Consider the following 25,772-nt stretch of genomic DNA (forward strand, 5'->3'; position numbering starts at 1 on the left):
CCTGTGGTTATTTGTTTAGCACCGAAGTGTGTCATAAATCTCAGAAGTCGATGTGCTTGCGGCGATATGCAGCACGGCTTCCTGAAACCAGAGAGATTCGCCGCGCTTCATGCATCACACTTCTTTTCCCTCCTACTACCTCCTCTGCCAAAACTTCCACCACCGCCTCCCGTCTCCATCCCCGCCCTCTTCCCTTTTTGCCCTAACATCGGCCCTGCCCCTGCCCCTTCCCCTTCCCCTGACCCGCCAGAAATACACCGGCACGCCCGCGACCACAAACGCCACCACGATCAGCGTCTGCAATGGCTGCGCAAAGACGGCCCGGCTCAGCAGGAACAGGCTGACGCAGCAGAAGATGATGGGCGTGGTGATCCACGTGCGGTAGGGGCGCTCGAGATTCGGCTCGCGCACGCGCAGCACGATCAGCCCCAGCACGGTGAGGAAGTAGAAGGTATACCCGGCGACGCCGTAGAAGGTCACCAGCGTGCCGAACTCGCCGACCAGGATGTAGGCCGTCGTGAGCAGCGCGTTGAGCACGAGCGCGGGGATCGGCGTGAAGAACAGGCCCGTGTCTTCGTCGCCTACGAGCGAGGCCAGCTTCCTCTTGATCCACGAGCGGGTGCGTAGCGTGGATAGGGAATGCGGTTCACCGCCGGGGTTTCCCGTCCCCGTGCCCAGACGGCCGAAGAGGGAGGGGATATAGCCTTCCTTGCCGGCGACGTAGACCAGGCGGCTGCTGGTGAACGTGGAGCTGTTCAGTGCGCCGAAGCAGGATGCCGAGACGATCAGAGCCAGGATCAGCGCGCCGACGGGGCCGAATACTTTGGCGCCGAACATGACGGCAACCGTGTTGGAAGAGTTGATGGTGTCAAGCGGGAGGACGAGGAAGTAAGCGACATTCGCGAGGAGGTAACTTGCGATGACGAGCGGCATCGCCGTGTGGATTACCCGCGGCAGGTCCCGCGACGGGTTGCGGAATTCTCCTACTACGTAGTTTGTCTATAAATTTGGGTATTAGTTGTCTGAGCGGAAGAGAACCGAGAGAGAGAGAGAGAGTAGGGTTAAGCTCACATTATCCCACCCATCAAACGCCCACAATCCCGCATACAATGCCACCGCCCAAGCCGATGCATCCATTTTGGTGCCCTCGAGCCATGTATGATCCTTCCATTCCCGATTCGCCGTGCCTGTAGCAGAGTACCCCGTGATGGCAACCACAACCCCGATAATCGTAACGCCGAGCAATGCAACAAACTTCAGAAACATGAGCATGTCGTTTATGCGCGTCCCCAGCCGCGTTGAGACGCAGTTCGAAAACGTAACCACCGCCAACCCCACCAGTGCAACCGACTTGTTGATCCAGGGGTTGATCGTCTCCGCCTCCGCCCCGATGGCCGCCCGAACCAGGTACTCGCCCATGATGATGGCGATGATGGCCGCACTGCCGGGTTTGAGCACCAGCACTGCAACCCACGTAAAGAGGAACCCCGCCAGCTCCCCAAATATCTTGGACAGATATACCTGCGGGCCCCCATTCAGCGGTATAGCCCCTCCCAGCTCGGCATAGCTCGCCGCGCCCGTCCACGCCAGTATGCCTGCGACAACCCACACGATCAGCGCCGCGCCTGGCGACCCGACGTTTGAATTCACCTGACTCGGCGACGAGAAGATGCCCGACCCGATGATCAGCCCGACAATCAACGATAGCCCGTTCAGATACGTCAGGGTCTTGTGCTTCTCCAGCGACGCACCGCCCAGTCCGCCAGTCGAGAGGCCGGCCGACATGGGCGCCCCGAGCGGTGCATATCCCCCCGGCCCTACCCCGGCCGTGCTCGACAGCGGGAAGAGGTTCGCCGCGAACTCGAAGGTCGAGGATACCGAGAAGGACCGGCCATGGTACCCGGGCCGACCGCCACCACCACCGCCGGTGCTGCTGCTGCTGTGCGCCACTGCCGGGTTGCCGCTGTCGAGTGGGTCGTCGCGCTCGAGAGAGGCCCGTCGAGACGACGAGATACTTGGGCGCGAATCGGTCTCGGTCGCGTCGGTGCCCCCGCTGGAGCTTGCCAGCGAGGCTAATTCAAGCGAGTCTCGCGCGGCCGAATGGGGGAGGTTGGAGTAGAGCGGCGGCATGGCCTGCCGGGGTTGTGGTCTTTTGTGTGAGGACGACGGGAGAGGTCGAGTGCCAGGCCAGTTTTGTCTACCGTTCTGATATCCTCCCCGACGTGAATAGCATGCCTGGACGGACAAATAAAGCCGGATGCTATATGAAACAGCAAAACCCGAGTGGAGAGGGAGCGAATTACCCTAGTTTCTGTATGGTTGTGTCTGTCGATTCGGCTTCGAGTACGGATTACTGTATCCAGGTTCAAGGCTCGATTCCGTCACGACGCAGGCATGGGACGACACTGACGACCCAGGTGTTTGAGAGGTAGGCACGTGGGCAAAGAAGTCAATACTGTCAAGTAAAAGCGTAAGTCGATCGTTGAGCCAAGAGTATAGGGTATCAAAAAGCCGTGCGGCCGAGTGGAAGCAAACGTGACGAGGAAAAGGAGCTGCTGTGGACCTTGAACTCTGGTTGATTGAGAACCTGGAAAGGGGCATGCGAACAATGGTCGCTGCAGCGAAGGAATGCCAAGACCTTACTTACACAGAGTGTCTGTGCGTTCGCACAAAGCTTGAGTGCCGGCTTGGCGGCAGCCAATTTGAGATCTCACTGAGATCTCTCAATGAAGCTCAATGTCTGGCCGAGATGAGAATTATGTCTTTTGTGTCACGAATAGAATCTTGTCAGTGCTAGTAGGTTGTTCAAGTTGTTTTAATAATAGGCCGTCAACACGACTTTAGGTGGCCAATTCTAACACAGAAATGCTCTAAATGTAGGCCAGTCCTTGCATGGTACCACTGGTACGTACCATCAGGTACCCCCAATTTCTCCACTTTAAATTCTCCGGTGACCTGAGCTTGCAGTTAAGCTTCATCGGACGACAACCAGGTTCAAGGTGATGGGCTGAGGCAGGGACAGAACATCCGTTCGCCGACTAAAGACAATGTGATCACGATGCCTATCACTTACATGAGGTCGATTGGCCGCAACTTTGCCCACCTGGGCTCAGCACGCCTCCGACCCACGATCGCTCATGGAGCTCTAGCTTCGTCGCCGTCCTACCGTGCATGGATTGCACTCCGGAGCCTCAGTGCCACGGCTGCAAGCTATGCTGATGTCAGGCTGGACTTGCCCGCCCTTGACGCCAAATGGCGGGAGAAGTGGTCTTCCCTACCGGACTCTGCCCCTGAAACCAGCAATGCAGGGGCCAGAGGGAAATACGTGCTGCCCATGTTCCCGTACCCCTCCGGGCACCTGCATCTGGGACATCTCCGCGTCTACACCATCGCCGATGCGGTCGCGAGGTTCCATGCCCTCCAAGGGCACAACGTGCTGCTGCCATTTGGCTGGGACGCCTTCGGGCTCCCAGCAGAGAACGCCGCCATTGAGAGGGGCATCAACCCGGCCACGTGGACGAGAGCAAACATCGCCAAGATGAAGGAGCAGCTTGACTTGATGAACGGGTCTTGGGACTGGTCTCGCGAACTAGCCACCTGCGATCCGAGCTTCTACAAGCACACGCAGAAGATCTTCCTCCTCTTGCACGAGCAGGGGCTAGCTTACCAGGCGGAAGCCGATGTCAACTACGACCCGGTCGACAAGACGGTGCTGGCGAACGAGCAGGTCGATGCGAACGGGTGCTCCTGGCGGTCCGGCGCCAAGGTCGAGAAGAGAAAGCTGAAGCAGTGGTTCCTTCGCATCTCCGAGTTCCGAGACTCTCTGCTGCAGGACCTCGAGGTGCTAGCAAAGAATGAGGCCTGGCCGGACAGGGTGTTGGCGATGCAAAAGAACTGGCTTGGCAAGTCCACGGGCGCCATCATCAAGTTCCCTATCCTGGCATTCGAGCATCATATGCACGCTGCGATCGAGGTCTTCACCAGCCGGCCGGATACCCTGTTTGGTGTACAATATCTGGCGCTTGCGTCGACCCACCCGGTGGTTTCGAAACTGGCGGAGAGGGACCCGGAGCTGCAGGCTTTCCTGGACACACTTCCCGGACTACCGCCCGATTCCAAGGTTGGCTATCTGCTGCCTCACATCCGGGCCGTCAACCCACTCGCATACCACGAAGCTACGCCAGAGGCCACCAAACGATCCATCCCTGTTTACGTAGCCCCCTACGTTCTCGGCGACTACGGCGAAGGAGCCGTAATGGGGGTCCCAGGGCACGATGTTCGTGATCACGCCTTCTGGAAGGCCCATCACTACGACGAGCCCGTTAGGTTCGTGCTCGCCGCATCCGAGGATGAGTCTACCACGGCCATGCGGAACGACCCTTATGTGGACCACGGCATCATGACGGAGCACAGCGGATTGTTCAAGGGCAAGTCATCTACGGAGGCTGGGCGGATGCTCGTTGCTATGCTCGAAGAGGCGGGTCTCGCCAAGTCGGCTGAAAAGTGGCGTCTCAGAGACTGGCTGATCAGTCGCCAGCGATACTGGGGGACACCCATCCCTATTGTGCACTGCGAGTCATGCGGGGCCGTGCCGGTCCCCGACGAGCAGCTCCCGGTGGTGCTCCCGGAGGTTGACGAGCATTGGTTGGATAAGAAGATGGGCAATCCGCTCGAGGGTCTCGAGGACTGGGTGAATACCTCGTGCCCGAAGTGCAGCGGCCCGGCCAAGCGGGACACAGACACCATGGACACGTTCGTCGACTCCAGCTGGTACTACATGCGTTTCATTGATGCGCATAACAAGGATGCGCCCTTCTCGGCCGAAAAGGCGAAATCAATGCTGCCCGTGGACCTCTACATCGGAGGCATCGAGCATGCGATCCTGCATCTGCTCTATGCCAGATTCATCTACAAATTCCTCATGACCTCGCCGCTTGTCCCAGATGCCGCAACGGCAGACACGGCGGCGCATGAGCCCTTCCGACGACTCGTGACCCAAGGCATGGTTCACGGTAGGACGTACAGCGACCCGGCAACGGGCAGATTCCTGAAGCCGGACGAAGTCGACCTGAGCGACCCCGCGAACCCAAAGGTCGTGGCTACAGGCGAAACGGCTACCGTCAGTTACGAGAAGATGTCCAAATCGAAACACAACGGGGTGGACCCGACCAACGTCATCACCCAGCACGGAGCTGACGCGACCCGGGCACACATGCTTTTCCAGGCGCCCGTCAGCGAGGTCCTCGACTGGGATGGCGACAAGATCGTCGGCGTCACCCGGTGGCTCGGCCGTGTCCATGACATGGTCCAGAGGCTCGCCTCCGCTTCGACAACAGAAGCAGACACGCCGAGAAGCTACTTCGAGCGCACCGCCGGCAGACTCAGCTCCATGACGGCGGAGGAGCTGGCGCAGTGGGACGTGGACGTGGCGCTCTGGCGCGACGTGCAAAGAACGATTGCGTCGGTCACGGCGTCCTACGACAAGGTTTATGCGCTGAACACGGTTGTCTCGGACCTCATGAGCCTGGCGAATACCATCCAGGAGAACGACAGTGCGGCGAGCGAATTTGTTCAAAGGCATGCTGTCTCAGCCCTCCTGCGCATGATGGCGCCCATCACACCCGCCTTTTCGGAGGAGTGCTGGAGCATCATGGGCTTCCAACGCGAAGGCGGGTCGTCGATGTTCAAGGGCCAGAGCAGGGCAAGGTTCCCCGAGCTGGACGGTACGCTGGAGCTCGAGTTACTGCAGCCGAGGAAGCAAACGTGCGCGGTGCAGGTGAATGGCAAACTGAGGGCCGTGGTAGAGATCCCGAAACCAAACGGGCTGGTCGGTGATCGGCTCAGGGATTGGGTCGTCGCTGAGATCTTGAAGACGGACGAAGGCAAGACCAAACTGTCTAGCGGGCCAATGGACGTTGCACAGGCAAAGAAGGTGATCGTGATCAAGGATGGAAAGCTTGTAAACTTTGTATTATGATGTACAATGACACATTAGGCCGGGCGATGGACTGTGTGCTGTACAATACAACTAAAGGTACCTATGCGTTACAGGCTCAATAGACCACTCAGATACCCCTTTTTCTCTCTTAAGGTCAGGTCCCTAAAGATATCATCAGCCTCGTTCCTTCGTGCCGTGATACAAATAAACAACCCTCCCCATCCCCTCCCCTATAACACGCACCTCCCTCCCACCAATCTCAACCACCTCCCTCGTCATCCCTTCCCCAGCGTCAGGATCATCCCGCCAGATTTCCACCGTCGGATACAACCCCGCCACATCCCTTCTTCTGCTCAGCAACTCTCCAACAACCCGCCGAGCCTGCTCCCACCCGCCGACCTCCAGCACCACCCGCCGCGGCTTCAGCACAGCAGCCATCTCCAGCACCCGCGCGTAGAACACATCCTCGGGCCGGCACCCGTACTGAGCCGCTAGTAGTAGGCCGCCAGGGCGGGGGCCGGCATCGGGGGGCACCAGCGCGAGCCTGGGCTCGTGGTTGCGCACGCCCCGCGCCGTGTCCCGCCCGAAGCCGCAGGCGGAGATGTAGGGCGGGTTGCAGGTCAGGACGTCCCACGCATGTGGGTAACGACGGGGTTGGCTGAGATAGGAGGGGGGGAGGGGGAGGTTGGGGGAGAAGATATCCGCTTGGGTGAAGTGGAATTCTACTGATTCTTCTAATTTTAGATTGCTGTCATGATGGGTGGTGCGTTTTGAGACGGAGGAGGCTGGGGAAAGGAGGAGGTGGTGGTGGTTGTGGGCTTGGTTCAAGCGCGCTAGGCGGACTGCGTGGGGCGATATATCGATTCCATGGGCGTGCAGTGAGGTTTGGGAGAGGGATGGGCATTGACGGAGGGAGTGCAGGAGGAGAAGGGGGATGCAGCCCGTTCCGGTGCACAGGTCGAGGATGGAGAGGGAAGGTGGTGGGTTGGTTGAAAGTGCCTGTTCTTTGCAAAGAAGAGAGGCTAGGTAGAGGGTGTAGGCTTCGGTTTCGGGTCTGGGTGAAATGGTTAGCTACAGGTAAGGTAAGGTACCTTAGGCGGGTTGTGGTCAGGAGATATCACAATTGGGGGCCCCCCTTTTTTTTCGGTAGACCCCTGAGTCCGGACCTACCGTGGTATTAGCACGCCTGGCTTACACCTGATTTCAAGGTGGCCAAATGGCTGCGTCCCAAGGACATACTGGAGCGGAACACCTCTCCCGCGCTTCTCGACGAGCCTCCACACCCGCAACGCTGGCGGGACGGGTGAGCGAGTGTCACGGACGTGCTGTCGGATCCAGCGCAGCTCGTTGGCCGCCGATTCCAGGTCGCGGCAGGCAGGAAGCAGCTGTGCAGCCATGGGCGAGATCTCCCGCCTGGCCCTCCAAAAGAGGGATGGGGGTAGTCTAGGCATTGCAAATCCACCGATTCAGGTCTTGAACTGCAATCAGCGTCTGCCTGTCAGGAATGAAGAGATATGATATAACTATCTCGGTTAGACTTACAAAAGAACTCGAAGCGGAATACTCCGTAATAAGTTCATAACCCTCATTCTTGGAGTGTATTTTATCATATATGCTCCATATGAAATATGATGATGAGTATCAGCAGCCTCTTTTCGCCAGAAACCTAATTGACCGCAATCCTGCAAGCAAATGCTCATCCGACTACACTGAGTGACTGAGTGTCGATCTGGGGCCCTCGGTATGATATTTCCGTAGCGAGGCTGTGCCGCCCCCTTACTCGCATATACTATCGGACCTACTCGGATTTAATTCTCGCCATCAAGGTCAATCGCCGAAACCTGGTCAGCGTTGCCATGCCAGGTCCGCATCCGCCACCGAGTCGCTCTCCAACATGTGCTGTCAATACTCTCTGCAGTCTTGCCATTCCAGAACCGTCCTTCATCCTCGGCCGCCATGACAATACACAGGCTACTAGCCCGAGCATGCGCCCGTTCTTCATCTGTAACTCCGCGGATCAGGAGGGCTCTCGCAACCAACACGACCCCGCGACCCTCCTTCCCGACGACACCCACCTGCCCGGCACCGACATGCACATGCGCACCGACGCCTGAGCTTCCACAGGGCTTCGAAATCGATCACGAGGCACCCCTCAGCGGCGCTATCTCAAACTATGCGGAGCATGTTCTGGTGTGCACCGGCAAGGACGACTGGCCGTCGCGCATCGAGGAAGACAACGGGGGCGACAACCTCGCGGCAGACCTTCGCGAGCTGGTCGGGCCCCGGGGAAAGTTCAACGATGTAAGACTCCTCCCTCCAGTTTTACATAGTACAGTTCAAAGAAACCCGGCCGATTCCTAACTCTCCCGTGCGCATTGGATTTATCAGCCCTTCCACAACATCTCCGTCCTCAACTCGTCCTTCCCGTCGTCCCCACCACCAAAACAGCGGCCCGAACTGCAGACCAGCTCGGTCTACATCCTGCCGCAGTTCAAATACGTCCCCTACCTCCCGCGCGTGTCGTTCGACCATGCCGAGGCGCTGGTCCGGGGCTACCTGCAGCCCGAGAAGCTGCATGCGATGCACGACGGCCTGTCGCCCATCCACCGGGACAGGCTGCTGCGCAAGCCGGCGTACCAGAACTACCTGTGGGGCGTGCGCGACGTGCGCGAGGTGGTGGTGCTGATCTGCGGGCACGGCGGGCGGGATCGGAGATGTGGCATTTTCGGGCCGCTGTTGCGCGACGAGTTTGAGAAGACGCTCCCTAGGCGGGGTGTTAATGTTTTGAAGGGGCCGGTCGAGGCTGAAAATGAAGAGGGGTTTGCTGTCCCGGGGAGCGTGGAGGCAAGCCGGGGAGAAGAGTACGCTGCGCGCGTTGGCTTGATTAGCCATATTGGCGGACACAAGTTTGCGGGGAACGTGATTGTGTATCTGCCGCCCGGCTTGAGGACCCAGGATGGACAGGCACACCCTCTGGCTGGACATGGTATCTGGTATGGCAGGGTCGAGCCCCGGCACGTGGAAGGTGTTGTGGGCGAGACCATCTTGCGGGGGAAAGTCATTGAGGAGTTGTTCAGGGGAGGAATCAAGCAGAACGGGGAGATATTGAGGTTATAGACTAGAGGGATGCTATCCCACGTTGTATAGACTTGCAGGAGTATTTCCATGTGCAGAGTGTGAGATATCGCTTAAAACGGTGTTTCTGGGGTACATAGCGACTTGCCATTGGAGGGGCAGACAAAATCGAGCTAACTAGCTAGTGCTTACCTGCATATCTTGCCTATAGCGATCGTTCTATTTTATACAAGTACTCACTTAAGCCTCAAACTCTCAATCACCTCGGCTCATTATAAGCACGGGCATTGAGCAAAGACGATGATTCCCCGGTCATGAGGCAAGCAATTGTCCAATCACTCAACCGTTCATCGAGGGGCTCAGCAAGCCGAGCAACACCCCTCGTTGGTCTCAGGGTCAACTCATTTCACCGGCCGAGATGCCCGTCAACCCGCAGGAGCCGACTCACCCTCGAGTACCCAACCTCTCACTGCTTCCACACCACCAGACATCACCACCGTGCGCCACCACCGCCACCAATTAAAGTTGCAACCAAAGTCCCTCAAACCGAACCCAGAAGGGAGAAGAACCCGAAGGGCTCGAACCCGGGTCTGCCAGAAGGTCCAAACCCATCCAAACCTAAGACGAGGAAAAAAAGAAAACGATGGGTCGAAGCCGCCATCGTGATCAGCCTCCTCTGCGCCTTCCCGCCCGTCTTCCTCACGTTATCCTCCTCCTCCTCCCTGGACGGCACCAACAACGACCGCACCACGCTCAACCGGCACACCTTCGTCCCCTTCACCATCACCTCCCGCGAGCAGGTCTCGCCCACGGCCTTCCTCCTCACCGTGGAGCCTCCTCCTCCTCCTGCTTCCCGGGAAAAGGGACGGAATAGCGAGGTGATTGCCCGCGCCTGGCGCCACGGCCTGTGGTCGGTCGAAGTCAAGCAGCCGCAGCTGCAGGTGGCGCGGGAGTATACGCCGCTGCCGCCACCGCGGGAAGGGGGAGGGAGGGATGATGATGGGAAGCTGAGGTTTTATATCCGCCGCATGGATGGCGGCGAGGTGTCCGGGTATCTCTCGCGGTTGCAGGTCGGGGAGACGATGGAGCTGAGGGGGCCTCATCTGGGATTTGATGTCTGTGCTCGGGCGGGGGTTGCCGACGGGCAATGGGGGGATACTACTGTCAACAGCAAGGAGGGGGAGGAGGAAGAGGACAGGAAGACGAGGAGGAAGAAGGAGAAGAAGAAGAAGAAGGTGGTGTTTCTGGCGGGCGGAACCGGGATCGCGCCTGCGCTGCAAGCCGCGAGCGCTCTTCTGGATAAGACGCCGGGAGTGGAGATGGAGGTCGTGTGGGCGAACCGCCGGAGGGAGGACTGTGTTGGGTGCGGTGGTGATGACGGTGGCGGCAAGCAGGGCGTGATAGTGGCGCTGCTGGAGGATTTCCGGCGGAGATACGGAGACAGGTTCAGGTATTCCTGCACCGTGGACGAGGAAGGCTCGTTCATCGATGCGGGGACCATCATCCGGTCAACGGAAGTCTCCACATCAGCTGGGGCCGGTTCTAGTCCCTCGTGGCGCTTCTGGTCACGCACGAGCCCGGACAACAGTGTGGGATCTCCGGCTGCTGCGATGTCCGTTCACTCCGACGCTTGCACGTATCACTCGCCCAAGAAGTTGGTCACCTCGGATGACAGGGATCCTCCGGCGGGGAGCAACACTGAGCAGTGTCAGTGCGAAGACGGCGAGGGGAACCGTATTGCTGGCGGCAAGAACCTGCTCATGGTCTCGGGGCCGGAAGGGTTCATCGCACACTACGCCGGCGCCAAGGTTTGGGGCGCTGGGAAGGAGCTGCAAGGGCCGGTCAAGGGTGTCATTTCCCAGCTGAAGAGGACATACCCGACGCTCGGAGAAGACTGGCTTGTTTTGAAGATGTAGGACTCGGACACCGGGCTATGTACTATACTCGTAAAAGCTCAGCAACATCGTGTGTGTCCACTTAAGTGTTGGAGTTAGAAAGTATCATCTATACTAGAACTAGATACCTGAGTATAAATCACTTTCAGAGGAGGCAGAGGCGGTTTGCATACAAAACGTTCAATTGCGCGTTAGCTCTACTACCACCACTAACGCCGATCCATGCTGCTACTACCTAATAGTCCGCCCAACCTCAGATCCCCTGAACCTTCCGATACGAAGGCGGCTTCATGGTCCTCTGAATAACCTTCGCCGCGTACGTGGGAATCAACGACATGGCCCCAATGGCAGCAACTCGCCAGTAAAATCCTCTGATCCTTGTTAGCGAACATGCTCACCCTCTCAGATAGACCAACGCGGGGATACTCACATAGTCAGGAGAAACTCCAAGTCAAAATACCCGCCCAGGAACGGAATGGACCCCACAAACATCAGGAAGGTCCCGACGATGGACAGCACCATGACCCAATGCCACGTCGTGATCTCGATGGCCACCATCAGTAGCTCGTTGAGCACCAGCACCGTGTAGCTGACCGCCACCATGCGCGGGCCGTCCACTTCGGTCAGCACCTGCGACAGCCCCTGGATGAGACAGCCCTGGTAGATCGAGACGAAGACCCACACAAAGAAGGTGCGGTACGACAGCGAGCGGCCCGAGGTCAGCTCCTTGTAGAGCTCCGGGTACAGGTTGGCTAGGTTCTCGTCCACGTCCTTGTCGAGGACGAGCGAGAGGACGGGTGCCGCCGTGTAGACGGTCGCATAGCCTACCATGAGCCAGTCCTGCACAAATAAGGTGTTAGCATCTCTGGATTGGGGAGAGGAAAAGCAACCAAGGAAAGGGAACATTGACGGACCTTGTAAAGCCCCTCCGGTTCGAACTTGAGCGCGATGCTGTACATCGTCTGGCACACGGCAATGATCAAGCCACGGTGAATGACGAACTGCGCCAGCTTCGCGCTGCGCTTGTAGCTATTCCGCCCGTGCCACACGAGCAGCTTAGTGAGGTGGTGGAACTGCGTGATGGAAAAGTCGGCGGCAAGACTGGCCTGGCGGCCTTCCTTGCCGACGATGCCGACACCGACATCCGCCGCTTGAATCATGGACACGTCGTTCCCGCCGTCGCCGATGCAGCACACTCGCTTCTTGGTGTATTCCTTGATGAGCTTGGCCACTTCGGCCTTCTGCGTGGGCGAACACCGGCAGGCAACGACGGCGGGCAGGAGGACAGCGACCGAGATGAAATCGGTCCGGTAGTGTGTCAGGTACATGCTGAGGCTCTCGCCGTCTATGAGCAGGCAGGAGTCCGTTTTGCTGCGGAGCAGATCGAGATTCTCCTGCGCGGCGTCTTTCCGTCTCAGCTTGGCAATCGTGTGGATGTATTGCCCCCGAGCGACCAGCTTGGAACTGACTGCCACGCAGCGTGCCGTCTCGACCTTGTCGCCCGTTAGCATCCAGATCTTGATGCCAGCGTTGCGGAGCAGCTCTAGCGACGGCTTGACGTCTTTCTGCAGCTTGTCCTCCACGCCGGTGACGCCAAGCAACTCCAAGTCATGTTCGAGGTAGCGGGACACGATCGCCTGCATCCCGGACTCGCGGCCGCTGATGGCTAAGGACGCCTCCTGATATCTGATGGAAAACTCTTGGTACTCGGCCGCCGAAAGACGCTTTCTGCCCACCACCAGCGTCCGAAGGCCTTCACGCGCCATGTTTGCCGTCTCCTCGTCTAGCCAGTCATTTGCTGCAACGATAGAGCCCATGACGGTGTCAGCGCCTTTCTGGTAGAACCAGATCTCGCCCGAGCCTATGTCGGGGATGCCGGGCTGCAGCCTCTCATAGAACTGCACAATGATGCCCATCCGCTTGCCCTCCGAGGTGAAAGGGAAGATGTCGAGTATGCGAACTTTGACCACCGTCCGGCCCGTCTCGGTGGACTCGACCACGATGCTTTTGCGGTCACGATACGCTAAACGCAGGCCGACCGACTCGGTCCACCGGACGATGGCAATCTCGTCCGGAGAGCTCGCCTGGTACGAGTTCACCATCCGGCCGTCCTCGTTCTCTTCCGTGGTTGGCGTTACATTATGGCAGAGTGCGAGGGCAAGAACGACGTCGCGCACACGAGAGCCGATCTCGCGTCGTGTTCTGGTAGCCCCGACATTCGCGGCGGATGAGACGGATGTCGACGGAGTCGCGAGCGCCTGATTGTCCGCAGACGGAGGCAGATGGAAGCCTTGCCTCACGTAGGCTGAGACTTCGTCCATAGCATCGTTGGCATACGATACGGTGCCAACATGGATCTTCTTCATCTCCATCTCATTTTGAGTCAACGTCCCCGTCTTGTCGCTGAGCAGGTACTCGATACGCCCGAGGTCCTCGGGAATCGTGCTGGTCCGCACAACAGCACCGGGGATTCCCGGGTCTCTCTGGATAAACCAAGAGTAGACGCTCTTTCCCATGTCGAGGTTGACTCTCAGACTGATGGGTACAATGGTCGAGAACAGGACGAGGAACCTCATGATCTTGACGTACCAAATGTTGCCTTTCGTGTTACTGAACCCCTCTAAGGCGACCAAAATAATGGAGAGCGCGAGAGTAAGGAAGCAGAGAATCTTGGTGAGGGAGTTAATCTCGTATTCCAGGAGGCCCGTCTTGGAACGAGAAGGCGATGTGGATAGGGCAGAGCGAGTCTGTGGCCCGGTGTACACAATAACTGCCAGGGTTGTGGCGTGAGAAGCGATGACAGTATTCGCCCATGCTGTGTTGTCGATGGAGAGGGGTGCCGCCTTGGAGACACCGTCATCTTGAGAGAAGGCGGTAGTGCTCATGGCATCCCGCCGTGAGGATAAGAGCTCCAGGGTGCCGACGAATTCGTTGACTTTCTTGTCTGGCTTCCCTCCGGTCACCCGAAGGCGGGCCAAGTCCTCCGTCGGCAGCTTCTGTGACAAGGGAGAAGCCAACCGTAGCTTCCAATCCGTCTCGCCGTCGAGCTGGTCCGTCCTGATGAATGTCTCTCCGTTCGAGCCCCCTTCAGCAGCTCCGTCCTCAACAGGAGGCCGCAGCGTCGAGCTGCTCTCCCCAGCATCCGCCGCATGGTCCAGCAATAATGACTCTTCTTGGGACGGGCCCTCATGCTCGCTTCTTTGGGCAGCTGGATCGTTCGACAAGCACTTCAGAATGATGACATCGGCAGGCACACGGTGACCCTTGCTGAGCTTGAGAACATCGCCGACCTTGAGGTCCCGCGACTTCTTGCTGACTTCCGACACAATCCACGACGGGCGCTGCCTCTGCCCGTCCGCCTCCGTCTGCTCCTCCTCTTCTTGGATATCCGATAATCTGTCCCTTTCCGGGATATAACGCAGCGACTCTCTCCTTGCGTGGTTGGATCTCATGGTCTTCTTTGGCCGTCCGCCCCTCGCCTCTTTCCCGGGCTCATCAAATTGCAGCACCGCGTACTCTTCCGAGTTGGCCTCGTTGTCCCTCCTCCGCCTTTCGATGTCATCATAAGCCTCCTTCCCTAGCGTAATGACCAGCACAAACGCCAGCGGGGCAACGTAGGTTGAAAGGTATCCGATTCGCAGTGCTGGAATCACCTGCGAGAGCGCTACCAGGAGGAAGTACATGTTGAAAAAGAAGGAGAACTCATTGTAAAGCGTGACGGGCAAAAAGCTCCAGGCGGTGTACTTGGCATTGGAGATGATGTTGGGCGGGAAGCGGGTCGACTGAGACGAGCCGACAGCGACTAATCTCGACGACGAGGGATCGTCCTCCTTCCCGAACTCCTCCTCATGGCCGCGCCGGTCCACAGCACCTCCCGACATGAAACTGGGAAGCCTGAGGCCGACCCTACGGAAGCTGTCACTGGCGAATGACGGCCGCCGTTTGCTGGAGCTCCGGCTGTGGTCGCTGAGCAACGGTGCCTCGTCTCCGCCCGCGGCGCTAGCATCTGAATAGCGAGTATTACCTCCGTCTCCGTCTCTGAGCAGGGAATCAGTATCCTCATCGCCCCCGCGTGGCTGCGCCCTAACTCGCCATATCCATTGCGTTTGGCGCCGCGGCGTAGACCACCCATGCGGAGCGTGCGCAGGGCGATCCGAGGGGGCTGTTGTTCGGCCGGGTCGCGGGTCTTCCCTAGTAGGCTCTTCGTCTTGGATCGGTCGCCCTCGGGAACGGGCTGCGGGTCAAGCTCTTCGAGGTCGATCTCGAGGTCCGAGTCCGAGTCGTCGACCGGCGAGTCTGGCGGCTTGGCTGGCGGATGTGACGTTGAGGGAGGCATCCCGCATTGACCGGAACCCTCGAAAGACGCGGCGGCGGGCGCAGGGGGGAGCTATTCGGCGGACGAGTCACCCTTGTTTACCAAATGCGCCTTCTTATACTGGGCTCAGTCAATAATAATGCTTGTAACACTTCGCCGTCCTTCCCCGGGAGTCGTTGCCCGCTCTCGAAGGTGCGAGGGATCACGGTGAGCGCATGAGAGTTTTTCGGGAATGCGAGCTGCTGACAAAACAAAACGACATTTATGTTCAAGTATTGTCAAGACACCATGACATGGTGAGGTCGGGTTGCTAGCGTTGAGGTCGTCGTCGCAGTTGCCAAAGCCTGGTCGTTACGTACACCTGGTGTGAGGTTACGTTGACAGGGGCCTTTGTCTCCGACATGCGAGCTTACTATCAGATAAGATAGATGTAGATCTCTTATCTGTTAGTGAACCTAGCCAGTCCCGGCATTTGACTGCCCAGTGTGGTGCGCAGGAGCCCCTGGCTGCGATATCTTGCACTAACAAATCCGCCAGCAAGGAACGGCAACGCTGTTAGTGTAACGCTCCAGACCTGCAGCCCGCCATGCAGGTCACTGATGAGGCCAGCAAGCCCGTTCGCCTTTTGGCTGTGCCATGGGCAGCGCCGCTCCAGACTTCCCGTCTTGGCCGATCCAGGAGTCCGTCATCACATCTCAAAGTTGCCAACTTGCAACTTTGCGATTTGCGTCAGCTGCCCCTTGCCCAGGACTGCATTCACCAGCCCAATTGAAGATGCCTCGCTGCTAGACGTTTTTTGTTTGAGTTCTGTGTATGTACAATACAAGTTCGCAAAATCTCCACCCTTCCCATGTTAGGAACCGCGACAAGGGGCCTAGGTTAAACGACGCGCTCCCTTGCCGTCGTGTCCTGGCCTTCGGCCCCTGGCGGGATCGAGAATCAACTGCTAATTTCTGATCGTTCTTGTTTAGCATTCTTCTTCTTCTTTCGCGCAGCGCAGCGGCGCATCTGCTCCGAATCCTTGGGCCACGCATAATAAACGCAGCATGATGTCCGATGTGCCGAATTCATCATGGCATCCTGCGATGATGCCAAACTCGACCGCCGAACTTGCTTTGGGCCACTCGGAACATACCGAAGCCAGCACCACGCAAGTGGGTAGTGTTGTAGAGGACACGGTACCCCCAGACGCAGCCGGTGAGCAAGTGGGCGCCTGGATTCCAGATCAAGACGATGGAGGCGATTGGATGGCAGACACGAATGCGTCGGCCGCGCCCACCGAGGCGGACGAGCAGCCAGCTCCGGCCGAATCCGCCGAAGGAGACTCACCGGAGGAGTCGACCACGGCATCCAAGCACTTCAGCACAATGTCATTCACGCGGACAGTGCCACATGAAGTGAATTGGAATGACGACGACGAGGTCGAGTTCACGCTTCCCCGGACCACCACAGATCCCTTCAAATTCATGCCCGAAAGCCACCGGACCAACTCCTTCCCACCTGTCTCGCCACTGGTCAACGTGACGGAGAGCGAGACGCCGCATGCTCTGGAGCAGCCCATTGCGTTCGACCAAGCCGAGGAGTTGGTCCATGAGATCGAGCAGGAAGACAGGCGGGACGAACCACTTCCCGATGCCACTACCGGGCCCTTGCAGGCTGACACCGTCTCACAAGAGAACGAAATCGGTACTGCCTCGCAGGACTCTCTAGGCCCCAGTTTCGCCGGGCCCGCTGAGGAGTCGCCAGACGATCGTTTTGAGGAAGGTGTGCCACTTGTCTCGTCGGCCCAGCAGGATAGTGCGCAGCAGGGTTCAACAGGAAAAGGGCATGATCTCTTTACAGAGGATGCAGCTGGAGACGAGGATGATTTCTTCAGCAACGTCCGTACGGAGGATACGCCTCAGTCAGACGAGTTTCAACCTAACCCAGTGGAACGGAAGTCTACCATGGATGTGTTGAACTCGATGGATATGAATCCCTCCGGTGCCGGCTTCACTCCCTTGGCTGAAACTGCTGAGGAATCGGAAGATGAAGAGGTGACGCCCCAGCCGCAAGGAGCCCAAGACTCAAAGGTCGAGGGCGCGGAGAGCGCACAGGGTCAACCAACGGCAGAGGATGGGGCGAACCTGGACGCGAAATGGAAGGAGATGTTCGCCGATGATGAGGACGAGGACTTCCTCCCAGACGAGGGCACTGAGGCGAAAGAGCTGGATCCATCTGCGTTTCTAGGCAGCGACGACGAGGGTCTGTTGGAAGACTCGGAAGCCGAACAGCCCGAGCCAAGCGAACCCCTGGCTATCCCTGGACATGCTCAGGCTCCTGCTCCTAGCACTCAGACAGCCAATGGACAATATCCGCCCTCCCACTATACGCCGGCGACCAACCCATATCTGCCAACCGCATCGCCGGTGACTCCCGCAAACCCTTATCTTCCAGCGGCACCCGCAAATCCCTATCTCCCGGCAGCACCAGCGTCGGCGGCTCAACCTCCTGTTGCTACCCCTTACGCCGTGCCGGCAACCGCCCCACCGGCGCCTGCGCGATACGGATATGGCGCCCCGCCGCCTCTGCCACATGAGAAGAGCAAGGCGCAAAGCTTCGTGGACAAGTCCAAGGGCGGATACACCTCTCCGTATGATCTTCCCATGGAAGTGGTCAAAGTGCCCAAGAGGCGGACGAGTGCTCAGCCGCTTCAGAGTACTGCATCGGGTCCCAACTCACCTGCCGCCATACCGCCACCTCCTAGGAGTGCAAGTGTTCAAACTCGGCAGCCGCCGCCCCCTCCCAGCAGTGTACCAGCGCCTGGCATGTCACGCCCGGGGTCCAGTCACTCTTCCCAAGGGCCGCCTAGTGGACACACACCAGCGCACGAAAGATTTTTCGAGGAACTTCCCATTGCTACAAAGCCGAGGCCAGCATCACGGCACAGCCAAAGGAGCGCGTCGCCGCAGCTCAGTCCGTATGGTCTTCCATCCCAGTCTGCTCCGCCCTCTGTGGCCTCTCACCCGATTGCTCCTCCACCTGGCGGCCCTAGCAACTCTGAGACGGGCATTCCCGCGCTCGTTGCCCCACCCCGTGTCAATCCTTACGCTTCGTTGAACGCGGCATCAGGGCTCACGCCTGCCGCCCCTGCCGCAGCCGCATCGCGTTATTCGCCTGTCCCGCCTGGCGGATCCCCGGCCAACGGACCCGTTCCCGCGCCTGCCTCGAGCCGGTATTCTCCTGCCCCGCCAGCGGCACGGCCATCCACCGGCGGGTATGGACCAGCTCCCACAACCCCAGGGCCTCCGGTACTCCCTCATCAGCCGCGTACCTCCAGCCCATTGGCACACTTTGAGATCTCCCACGAGAGGTCGAGGCCCCATGCAATGGTCAACCATGCCGAGGCTGGTCTGGGAGAGCGGAGGGGCAGCAGTTCCCTGCACGAGTCGCGTCTGCAGAGGGTCCCCTCCCTGCCCCCGACTAGGGAGGTCGACGAGGAGGAAGCCCCCGCTCAGACGCAGGCATCCCCGGGACATGCGCCACAACCATCCTCGCCGCCCGTTTCACGATACGCACCGCCGCCGCAGGCGAGGCAGACACCGCCGCCTTCAGCTTCCTCCGGGCAGGCGCTGCTATCTCCTCCCAAGCGCGCTATGTCCAGCCACAGTCCTCTCGCACCGCCATATGACTTCGCACCACCCCCTCGCTCTCAGACGCAATCCCCTGGCGCACTGTACGGCAACCGCGGCGGGAAGGCGGCCGAGCCGGTTCCTCGTCCATCTTCAGTGAACGACCACACTTCTCCACGGACGACGGGGTATCCTGCCCCTGCGGTCCAGCCCGTCCCTGCCGCCGTCGCACCAACCTCCACCTATGGCCGTCCCAGGGGTGCCTCCCTGAATCTCAACGTGATTCCTCCGACAGATGGACGGGAAAATGACGCGCTTCAGCGCTGGCGAGGAGCGCCTCTCATCTCCTGGGGTGTCGGCGGGACCTTCGTCACGATGTTTCCCAAGGAAGTTCCCCGGTACGGCATGAATCAGAGCATCCCTGCTGTGGTCCGCAGTCCAGGAGCAGTCAAGATTCAGAACATTAAAGATATCACGCCGTTGGAGGAACGGCTCTCCAAGTTTCCGGGCCCGTTGAAGGGGAAATCGAAGAAGAAGGAGACCATTGCGTGGTTGACGACCGGTATTGAGAGCCTGGAGCGTGCTCTACGTTCCAGCCCTTCTCTGCACACCCACTTATCGCACGAGGACAAGCGGGCAGCTGAGCGAGTGCTTTTGTGGAAGATCCTTCGCATCTTCGTTGAACATGATGGCGTACTGGAAGGAAACTCCGCTGTCGAGAAGGCCGTCCGGGATCTCCTCTCCCCGGGCTCTGAGGCATCAGAAAGCGCAGCGCCATATGTGAATGGCGGCGGCGCCTTTGGGCTCGGTGATAGCCCGACAACCGGCATGCAATCCGATGGGGTTAGCTTTTCAACAGTCGAGCAAATCCGCCGACATCTTCTTGCTGGTGACTGCGAGAAGGCTGTCTGGGCTGCGGTTGATCAGCGGCTGTGGGGACATGCTCTTCTCCTTTCCAACGCTCTGGCTCCCAATCTGTACAAGCAGGTCGCGCAAGAATTTGTGAAGAAGGAGGTCAATCATCCAGGCCACAACAACGAGTCGCTTGCTGCGCTATACGAAATTCTCGCTGGAAACCACGAGGAAAGCGTGGATGAGCTTGTTCCGGTTCATGCTCGCGCCGGCCTTCAACTCATGGCCACCACCAACGCCGCATCCGGTCCTTCGAAGGACGCCATGGAAGGCCTTGACAAGTGGCAGGAGACCCTAAGCCTCATTCTCAGCAACCGGAGCCCTGATGATGTCCGGGGGATGCACTCACTTGGTGTGTTACTTTCCGGCTATGGAAGAGCAGAGGCGGCACACATCTGCTTCATGTTCGCGCGCAGCCATACCGTTTTTGGCGGACTCGACGATCCGAACTCCCATTTCGTCCTTGTCGGGTCTGACCACAAGAAGCAGGCTGAGCAGTTCGCCAAGGAGATCGAACCGCTCCTGCTGAGCGAAGTGTATGAGTTTGGCCAAAGCCTCGCTGGAGGCTCCAGCGTGCCGATCACGAACCCGCATCTGGCTGCCTACAAGTTCCAACATGCGCTTGCCTTGGCTGAGTACGGATTCAGGGATAAAGCTTTGCAGTACTGTGACGCGATTGCCACCGCGATCACGTCCCAGACCAAGAGGTCTCCATATCATCATCCCATCCTCGAAAATGCTGTGGAGGACCTCATGAGACGCCTCAAGCAGGCACCAAAGGAGGAGTCCGGCTCTTGGATACCCAAGCCGAGCATGAACAAAGTCTCGGACACCATGTGGAGCAAATTCAACAAGTTCGTCTCCGGCGAGGACGACGGCTCCGCCCAAGGTCCGTCAGCAGAGGGAGAATCCGGGCCGTTCGCGCGCATCGCTGGAGGTACGCCGACTATCAGCCGGTCGCCTTCAGTCAGCAATCTGGAGACATTTGGTCCCGCCGCGCCCAGTTACGGCATGCCTACGCCAATACCCAATGGTCCCGTGTCGGCCTCGGCGCCCCCGACTCGGGCTGCGTCTCGGTATGCGCCGGGGGCCCCTCAATCAGCCGGCTCTGGCAGCAGACCTTCCACCTCGGCGTATGCTCCTCGGTCATCGATGGAGCGGACGTCGAGCGAGCTCAACCGAGGATCCTTCGAGTTGTCCAGGCGCTCTTTGGAACAGTCAGGCCCCTACAGCCCAGCGGCCAGCGGCTCTTCGGCTGCGCCGTATTCCCCTTACGGTGCCGGACACAACGCACCCCAGGACTCCCCCTACAATCCGGTTTCTCAGGTGCAACGCCCTCCAGCGCCCACGAGCGCTCCTCCACAGGCTGGTGGTTATCCAGGCGCTTCTGTGAACGGAGTGTCTCGTGATCAAGGATCCGATGCATCCAGTGAAGCTCCTACAACGTCCGGCTACCAACCGCCATCATACGGGTATGAGCCGCCTTCCTTCAACCCCTACGAAGCCCCTGCCGAGAAGAACGCCGCCTCGGATGAGGTTGCCGGTGGCAGCTCCTATGAGCCTCCCTCGTATCAGCCGTATGGGTTTGAACCGCCCTCCTACGAACCCGGTCCCGAGGCATCCAAAGAGGACGATGTTTCTGCCGAGGAGATGAAGCCGAAACCCAAGAAGAAGGGTATCATGTACGACGACGACGACGACTTCCCGGCACCAAAACCCGCCGAGAAGACCAAGGAGGAGAAGGATCGGGAAAATGCTGAATTGTTCCGCAAGGCTGCTGAGGAAGATGGTAAGTGCTCCGCGAGCTCAGCGATACAACAGACTCTAATAAGATACAGCCAAACGCGCCGAAGCAGCGAAGCAGGCCAAGAAAGGCTGGGGCTTCACCTCCTGGTTCGGCGGCGGCGCAAAGAAGGAGGCATCCCCGCAAGAGGCCTCCCCCAACAAACCCATCCGCGCCAAACTGGGCGAGCCCAACTCCTTCTACTACGACCCTGAGCTCAAGCGTTGGGTCAACAAGAACGCCGGCCCGGAAGACACTGCCAAAAAGGCCACGCCTCCCCCGCCGAGATCGACAACCCCGCGCTCCGTCAGCGCCAACCCGGCCACTCCTCCGGGTTCAAGCTCCGGTCCAGACACGGGACGCGCCAGCGCCCCGCCGACAGGCCCACCCCGCGCCGCGAGCGCGAGCATCTCCCGTCCGCCAACGTCAGCATCCGAGAGTAACCTCCCTGCTTCTGGCGGTAGTCCGCGGCTGCCGCCACCGCCGGGGCCGGTTTCCATGCTGCGGTCGGCGTCCAATACCAGCACGGCTAGTGCCCCGCCGCTGGGTGCGGGCAGCCGGCCGCCGACCAGCCTGAGCAACTCGAACAGCATTGACGATTTGCTGGGTGCGGCCGGACCGAGGAAGCCGGGGGCGGCGAAGAAGCCGAGGAAAGGGGCGAGATATGTGGATGTCATGGGGAAGTGATGAGCTGGACGGACCTGGCGGGGCGTGGAGAGATGCCAAGCGAAACGGAGGGGAGGAGATACAATGGGGTGTATTATTATAATTTATGATACTTTGTGTACTACGTCACATGCTCAGGTCGCTCGCTGTTTTGGAAGAGGCCGTGGACTTTGGCTGGGTTGTGTGGTTCATTGGTTATTGAGAGATGAGGATGAGCTCTGTATAATTAGCGTACACTACGACCTACGATACTAATGGAAAGATATAGACGACTAAAGGTGCCAGGCGTTGTGGAATTCTCTCGTCAAGGTCGCCAGCTGTAGACGTAGAGGTGCAACGTCTCGGTTATGCCCTGTCGTTGAGAAGGATAGATACCTACCCACTGGCGACAGTTCCAAGAAATCTAAGAACGGAGATACATGCTAAGGCACGTACACCAGAGCGAAGAACCTCACGCCTGACAGGGACCTGATTCACCCTAGTAGTAGCAATGACGAATATGCTCATCTGTCCGCTACCGACATGGCATCCTTACTCTGCACAAGCCAATACCTTCTGACGCCGTGTACTGCATGAAAGCCCCCCATTCTAGCCGTCCAAACGCCCGAAACTTCCGCGTAAGATAGGTAGCAATCATCCCTCTCTGACATCAGAACCCTACCTTCCCAAGAATCCAGTAGCAGCCCCCAAGCCAGCCAAACAAACCAAGCAACCGCATCATCCCCTCCGCCACAACAATTTGCTCAAGCGCTATAGCTGGAAACATAATACGTGACCACATCCTCCGCCCCGACATCATCCACATGCGGCACGTAGACATACAGGATCAGCGCGTGGTCGTCGGCGAAACACGCGATGACCCTCCCCTCCAGCCGGCCCACGCTCAGCACCCGGCTCCAGTCCTTCCCGTCCACCCGCACCGTCGCCCACTTGTCGGGACCGGCCTCTTTGAACTTGGTGCTCGGGTGCTCCTCGAGCGGCATCGCGAGCTGCGACGGGTCCAGCTCCGGGTTCTCGAGCCCGTTCCACACCGACGTGATGTCTAGCGTCTCGGTAGTCAGCCGCAGCCGCAGGGAGCCGTGCATGTTGGCCGACAGCGTGAGTTTCGGGTTCTGGGCGCCGGCGCCGCTCCGGGAGGTGCCGCCGGTGCCGGTCGTGGTGCCGGTCGTGGTGAGGGCCAGCTTGGTGAAGCGGTCTGAGATGGCTTTGAGCTGGAGGAGAGGCGGCAGCTGGATGTGCACGTCCGGCTCGCGCACCTTGGGCTGCATGATGGTCTCGACCGTCTCCGGGTGCAGCACGCGCACGGGGATGTCCTGCGTGATGATCTTCTCGCGCTCGCGCTTCATGGTGAGCTCGAGAGATTCCTGCTGGAAGACGTCCGGGTCGGCGAAGGTATCGTCGGGGTCGGGATGGGCGGAGTGCGGGTGGTGTCGTCCTCCACCGGGAGCGCCGAACCCGCGGGCGTCTTGGGCGCCGTCTTTGGTCATGGTGTGGATGGTCATGGACAGCATGGGGATGCCATCGCGCTTAGTCAGGCGCAGGTTGGCATAGCTGCTGCCGACGGCGGATTTGAGAGCGCGCTGCAGGGGCGCCAGGGGGAGTTCGAGGTTGATGGTGTTGTTCGCTTCTGCAGATTGGATGTGGTAATTGTCGAAAATCAGGTCAACCGAGAGAGAGCTGGCTATCCTCAGCATGTGGACTAGACCGATCCATTGAGCGATGGGAGACGTACGCCCATACTTGGGACCCGGTATCCGGGATTACGGTAAACCGGACCGTGTCATCGTCAAGACGCACCCACGCGATTTTCTCAAGCGAGTTGAGCGCTGCGGTAAGCTCTGGGAAAGGGAAGCCGAGGTGTTAGACAGGAGTCAGGTGCAAGTACAGTCACATAGCTCACTTGAGAAAGTCCTGACATTCTTGAGATCTGTCTTGAAGCGCATTTTGCATTCATCAGTGTTTGGGAAAGTGCCATGTCAGGTTGAGGTTCGAGTTAGGTTGGCTCACGTTGCACTCCACCCCGGAAGGAGCGGGTTAGCGGCTGATCTCAGGACCAGGATCTGTATATCATTCGCTATAACCACCGTAACTCGAATCTAAAACGAATGATGGAATTTGGTCAATTTCAGTATTTGTATAGCATGAAGGGTTCCAGTTTTGCGTTCAATTGATTGTCTGGCTTATGAAGCTACCTCTTCAAAGCGTCTTAATTACCATGTATTCCATCCATTTCCTAATAACCGGGCACCACGACTCCACGAGCGGGTCGGGTGCCGCAGCACTAGTAACTTAATACAGTACCTAGGTAGTAGTAGTATCCATTTAATGAGCCTTGAACTGAACTTTACTACTACATACAATCCACTGTACTGCAGTTCCTCCGTGCTCCTGCCTCCTTCCAGAGTCTTACAAATGCCAAAACTCCTTCCAGTAACCGCGACCAGATCCCGGCTGAAGAACGAAGCGTCGTTGCGGGAACTCCTTATACCCCGTAGGGCGCCTGCTTCTTCCACCACTCCTCCCAGTCAGGATCCCGAGACCGGACGTCCATCCACGGGCCCTCCCAGGGCCCTCCATTCTGCTGGTTTCGAATCCTCTCACGACGACTGCGATCAGTAGAGTGTCGGTTTTGGTCGGCAACAGACGCGGAGGGTTCGGCAGCCCGCTCTCGAGTGAAGGGCAGGCGTCCCCACAGCCAGCGCACCTGTCTCTTCCATCTAGGGTGCAACCCAGCCTCGGCTAGTCGCCTCCACTGTTCCTCTGTATCCTGACAGTAATCGCAGGCCAATTCTAGGAAGTCCTCCCCGTTCCGAGGACGGACCTTTCCAGAGACGTCATCGATGACGAGGTCCGGATGTGTGCCGTCGGATGTGAGCATGAAGGGCAGAACGGGATGGCCGCACGCCTCGTGATAGGCTCTATCGCGGCACAAGGGGCATAGCGGCTCATCATCGGCCGAGATGCCGAGATACCGCTTGATGCAATGACTCCCAAAGTGATGACCGCACGGTAGCATGCTCCAGGTTTCTCGTATGCCCTCGGGACTGCGTGAACCGACGCACTCATGGCATATGGGGCATTCCTTTCCGACGTCATCGGAATACTGGGTTTGCGGTGGATTGGTCTGCTCTCGTTTGACCGTGACACCGCTCCCGCTTCGCATTCGCCGTTGGCCCATGGCGCTCTGGATGATGCTGGATGCGATAACGATGAAACAGCACAACCACAGTGTGGGGAAGATCCAAAGACCGAAGATGATCGAGAAGAGTGGTGGTCGCGGTACGGCTTGCCGCTTGGAATGAGACATGAGTGTGATGAGGGAGGGATATGGAAAGGCTGCACGCTATGTGTAGTAGCTGCCTGGACAGTGCGGTCCAATAGGTCGACAGCAGACCGATCTGGGAGCGGGTGATAGAGCGAGACAACCCAAGCAAACACAGTGGCGGCGAGTGTGCTGGAGGAGGAGGTGTGGGATGTGATGAGTGCGATAAGGACTTAGGTACTCGAAGATCACTTGGATGATGATATCGATCGATCGATCAGTGATGTATCAAACCCAGAGAGCCGTCAGGCTTTA

The 25,772-nt window shown here is 58.7% G+C and overlaps 9 protein-coding genes across 9 annotated transcripts; 4 read left to right on the top strand and 5 right to left on the bottom strand.

Annotated features, from left to right (window-relative positions):
• Positions 1 to 135: 135 nt before the first annotated feature.
• Positions 136 to 2,130, bottom strand: B0T15DRAFT_482966 (amino acid permease-domain-containing protein; the record flags this gene model as incomplete). The annotated part of the gene is made up of 2 exons (XM_062866137.1): positions 136 to 999; positions 1,072 to 2,130. 2 exons carry the CDS (start codon positions 2,128 to 2,130, stop codon positions 136 to 138), a joined length of 1,923 nt encoding a protein of 640 aa, XP_062723965.1.
• Positions 2,131 to 2,647: 517 nt separating this feature from the next.
• B0T15DRAFT_100541 (uncharacterized protein) lies at positions 2,648 to 6,045 on the top strand. Its single transcript, XM_062861352.1, has 2 exons — positions 2,648 to 2,904; positions 2,968 to 6,045. The coding sequence occupies exon 2, from the start codon at positions 3,059 to 3,061 to the stop codon at positions 5,975 to 5,977; it is 2,919 nt and encodes a 972-aa protein (XP_062723966.1). The 5' UTR covers positions 2,648 to 2,904; positions 2,968 to 3,058; the 3' UTR covers positions 5,978 to 6,045.
• B0T15DRAFT_100538 (S-adenosyl-L-methionine-dependent methyltransferase) lies at positions 6,045 to 7,747 on the bottom strand. Its single transcript, XM_062861351.1, has 3 exons — positions 7,481 to 7,747; positions 7,109 to 7,410; positions 6,045 to 6,992 (listed from the first exon to the last, which is right to left on the bottom strand). Exons 2-3 carry the CDS (start codon positions 7,387 to 7,389, stop codon positions 6,113 to 6,115), a joined length of 1,161 nt encoding a protein of 386 aa, XP_062723967.1. The 5' UTR covers positions 7,390 to 7,410; positions 7,481 to 7,747; the 3' UTR covers positions 6,045 to 6,112.
• Positions 7,748 to 7,754: 7 nt separating this feature from the next.
• B0T15DRAFT_523742 (Sucrase/ferredoxin-like-domain-containing protein) lies at positions 7,755 to 9,260 on the top strand. Its single transcript, XM_062868716.1, has 2 exons — positions 7,755 to 8,239; positions 8,327 to 9,260. Exons 1-2 carry the CDS (start codon positions 7,895 to 7,897, stop codon positions 9,053 to 9,055), a joined length of 1,074 nt encoding a protein of 357 aa, XP_062723968.1. The 5' UTR covers positions 7,755 to 7,894; the 3' UTR covers positions 9,056 to 9,260.
• A 903-nt stretch (positions 9,261 to 10,163) lies between these two features.
• On the top strand, positions 10,164 to 11,066 carry B0T15DRAFT_523745 (uncharacterized protein). Its single transcript, XM_062868717.1, has one exon. The coding sequence runs from the start codon at positions 10,333 to 10,335 to the stop codon at positions 10,927 to 10,929; it is 597 nt and encodes a 198-aa protein (XP_062723969.1). The 5' UTR covers positions 10,164 to 10,332; the 3' UTR covers positions 10,930 to 11,066.
• Positions 11,067 to 15,566, bottom strand: B0T15DRAFT_523746 (uncharacterized protein). Its single transcript, XM_062868718.1, has 8 exons — positions 15,034 to 15,566; positions 12,540 to 14,995; positions 12,363 to 12,509; positions 12,180 to 12,326; positions 11,907 to 12,149; positions 11,823 to 11,870; positions 11,339 to 11,748; positions 11,067 to 11,279 (listed from the first exon to the last, which is right to left on the bottom strand). The coding sequence occupies exons 1-8, from the start codon at positions 15,242 to 15,244 to the stop codon at positions 11,162 to 11,164; spliced, it is 3,780 nt and encodes a 1,259-aa protein (XP_062723970.1). The 5' UTR covers positions 15,245 to 15,566; the 3' UTR covers positions 11,067 to 11,161.
• A 326-nt stretch (positions 15,567 to 15,892) lies between these two features.
• Positions 15,893 to 22,577, top strand: B0T15DRAFT_100618 (Sec23-binding domain of Sec16-domain-containing protein). The gene is made up of 3 exons (XM_062861354.1): positions 15,893 to 16,034; positions 16,195 to 21,535; positions 21,585 to 22,577. Exons 2-3 carry the CDS (start codon positions 16,270 to 16,272, stop codon positions 22,214 to 22,216), a joined length of 5,898 nt encoding a protein of 1,965 aa, XP_062723971.1. The 5' UTR covers positions 15,893 to 16,034; positions 16,195 to 16,269; the 3' UTR covers positions 22,217 to 22,577.
• Positions 22,578 to 24,227, bottom strand: B0T15DRAFT_100614 (checkpoint protein hus1). The gene is made up of 3 exons (XM_062861353.1): positions 24,096 to 24,227; positions 23,928 to 24,033; positions 22,578 to 23,872 (listed from the first exon to the last, which is right to left on the bottom strand). The coding sequence occupies exons 1-3, from the start codon at positions 24,136 to 24,138 to the stop codon at positions 22,939 to 22,941; spliced, it is 1,083 nt and encodes a 360-aa protein (XP_062723972.1). The 5' UTR covers positions 24,139 to 24,227; the 3' UTR covers positions 22,578 to 22,938.
• A 450-nt stretch (positions 24,228 to 24,677) lies between these two features.
• On the bottom strand, positions 24,678 to 25,373 carry B0T15DRAFT_490786 (uncharacterized protein; the record flags this gene model as incomplete). The annotated part of the gene is made up of 1 exon (XM_062866719.1): positions 24,678 to 25,373. One exon carries the CDS (start codon positions 25,371 to 25,373, stop codon positions 24,678 to 24,680), a length of 696 nt encoding a protein of 231 aa, XP_062723973.1.
• Between the last annotated feature and the right edge of the window lie 399 nt (positions 25,374 to 25,772).

This window comes from Chaetomium strumarium (genome assembly GCF_033439665.1).
Source record: "Chaetomium strumarium strain CBS 333.67 chromosome Unknown B0T15scaffold_2, whole genome shotgun sequence".
NCBI lineage: Eukaryota > Fungi > Ascomycota > Sordariomycetes > Sordariales > Chaetomiaceae > Chaetomium > Chaetomium strumarium.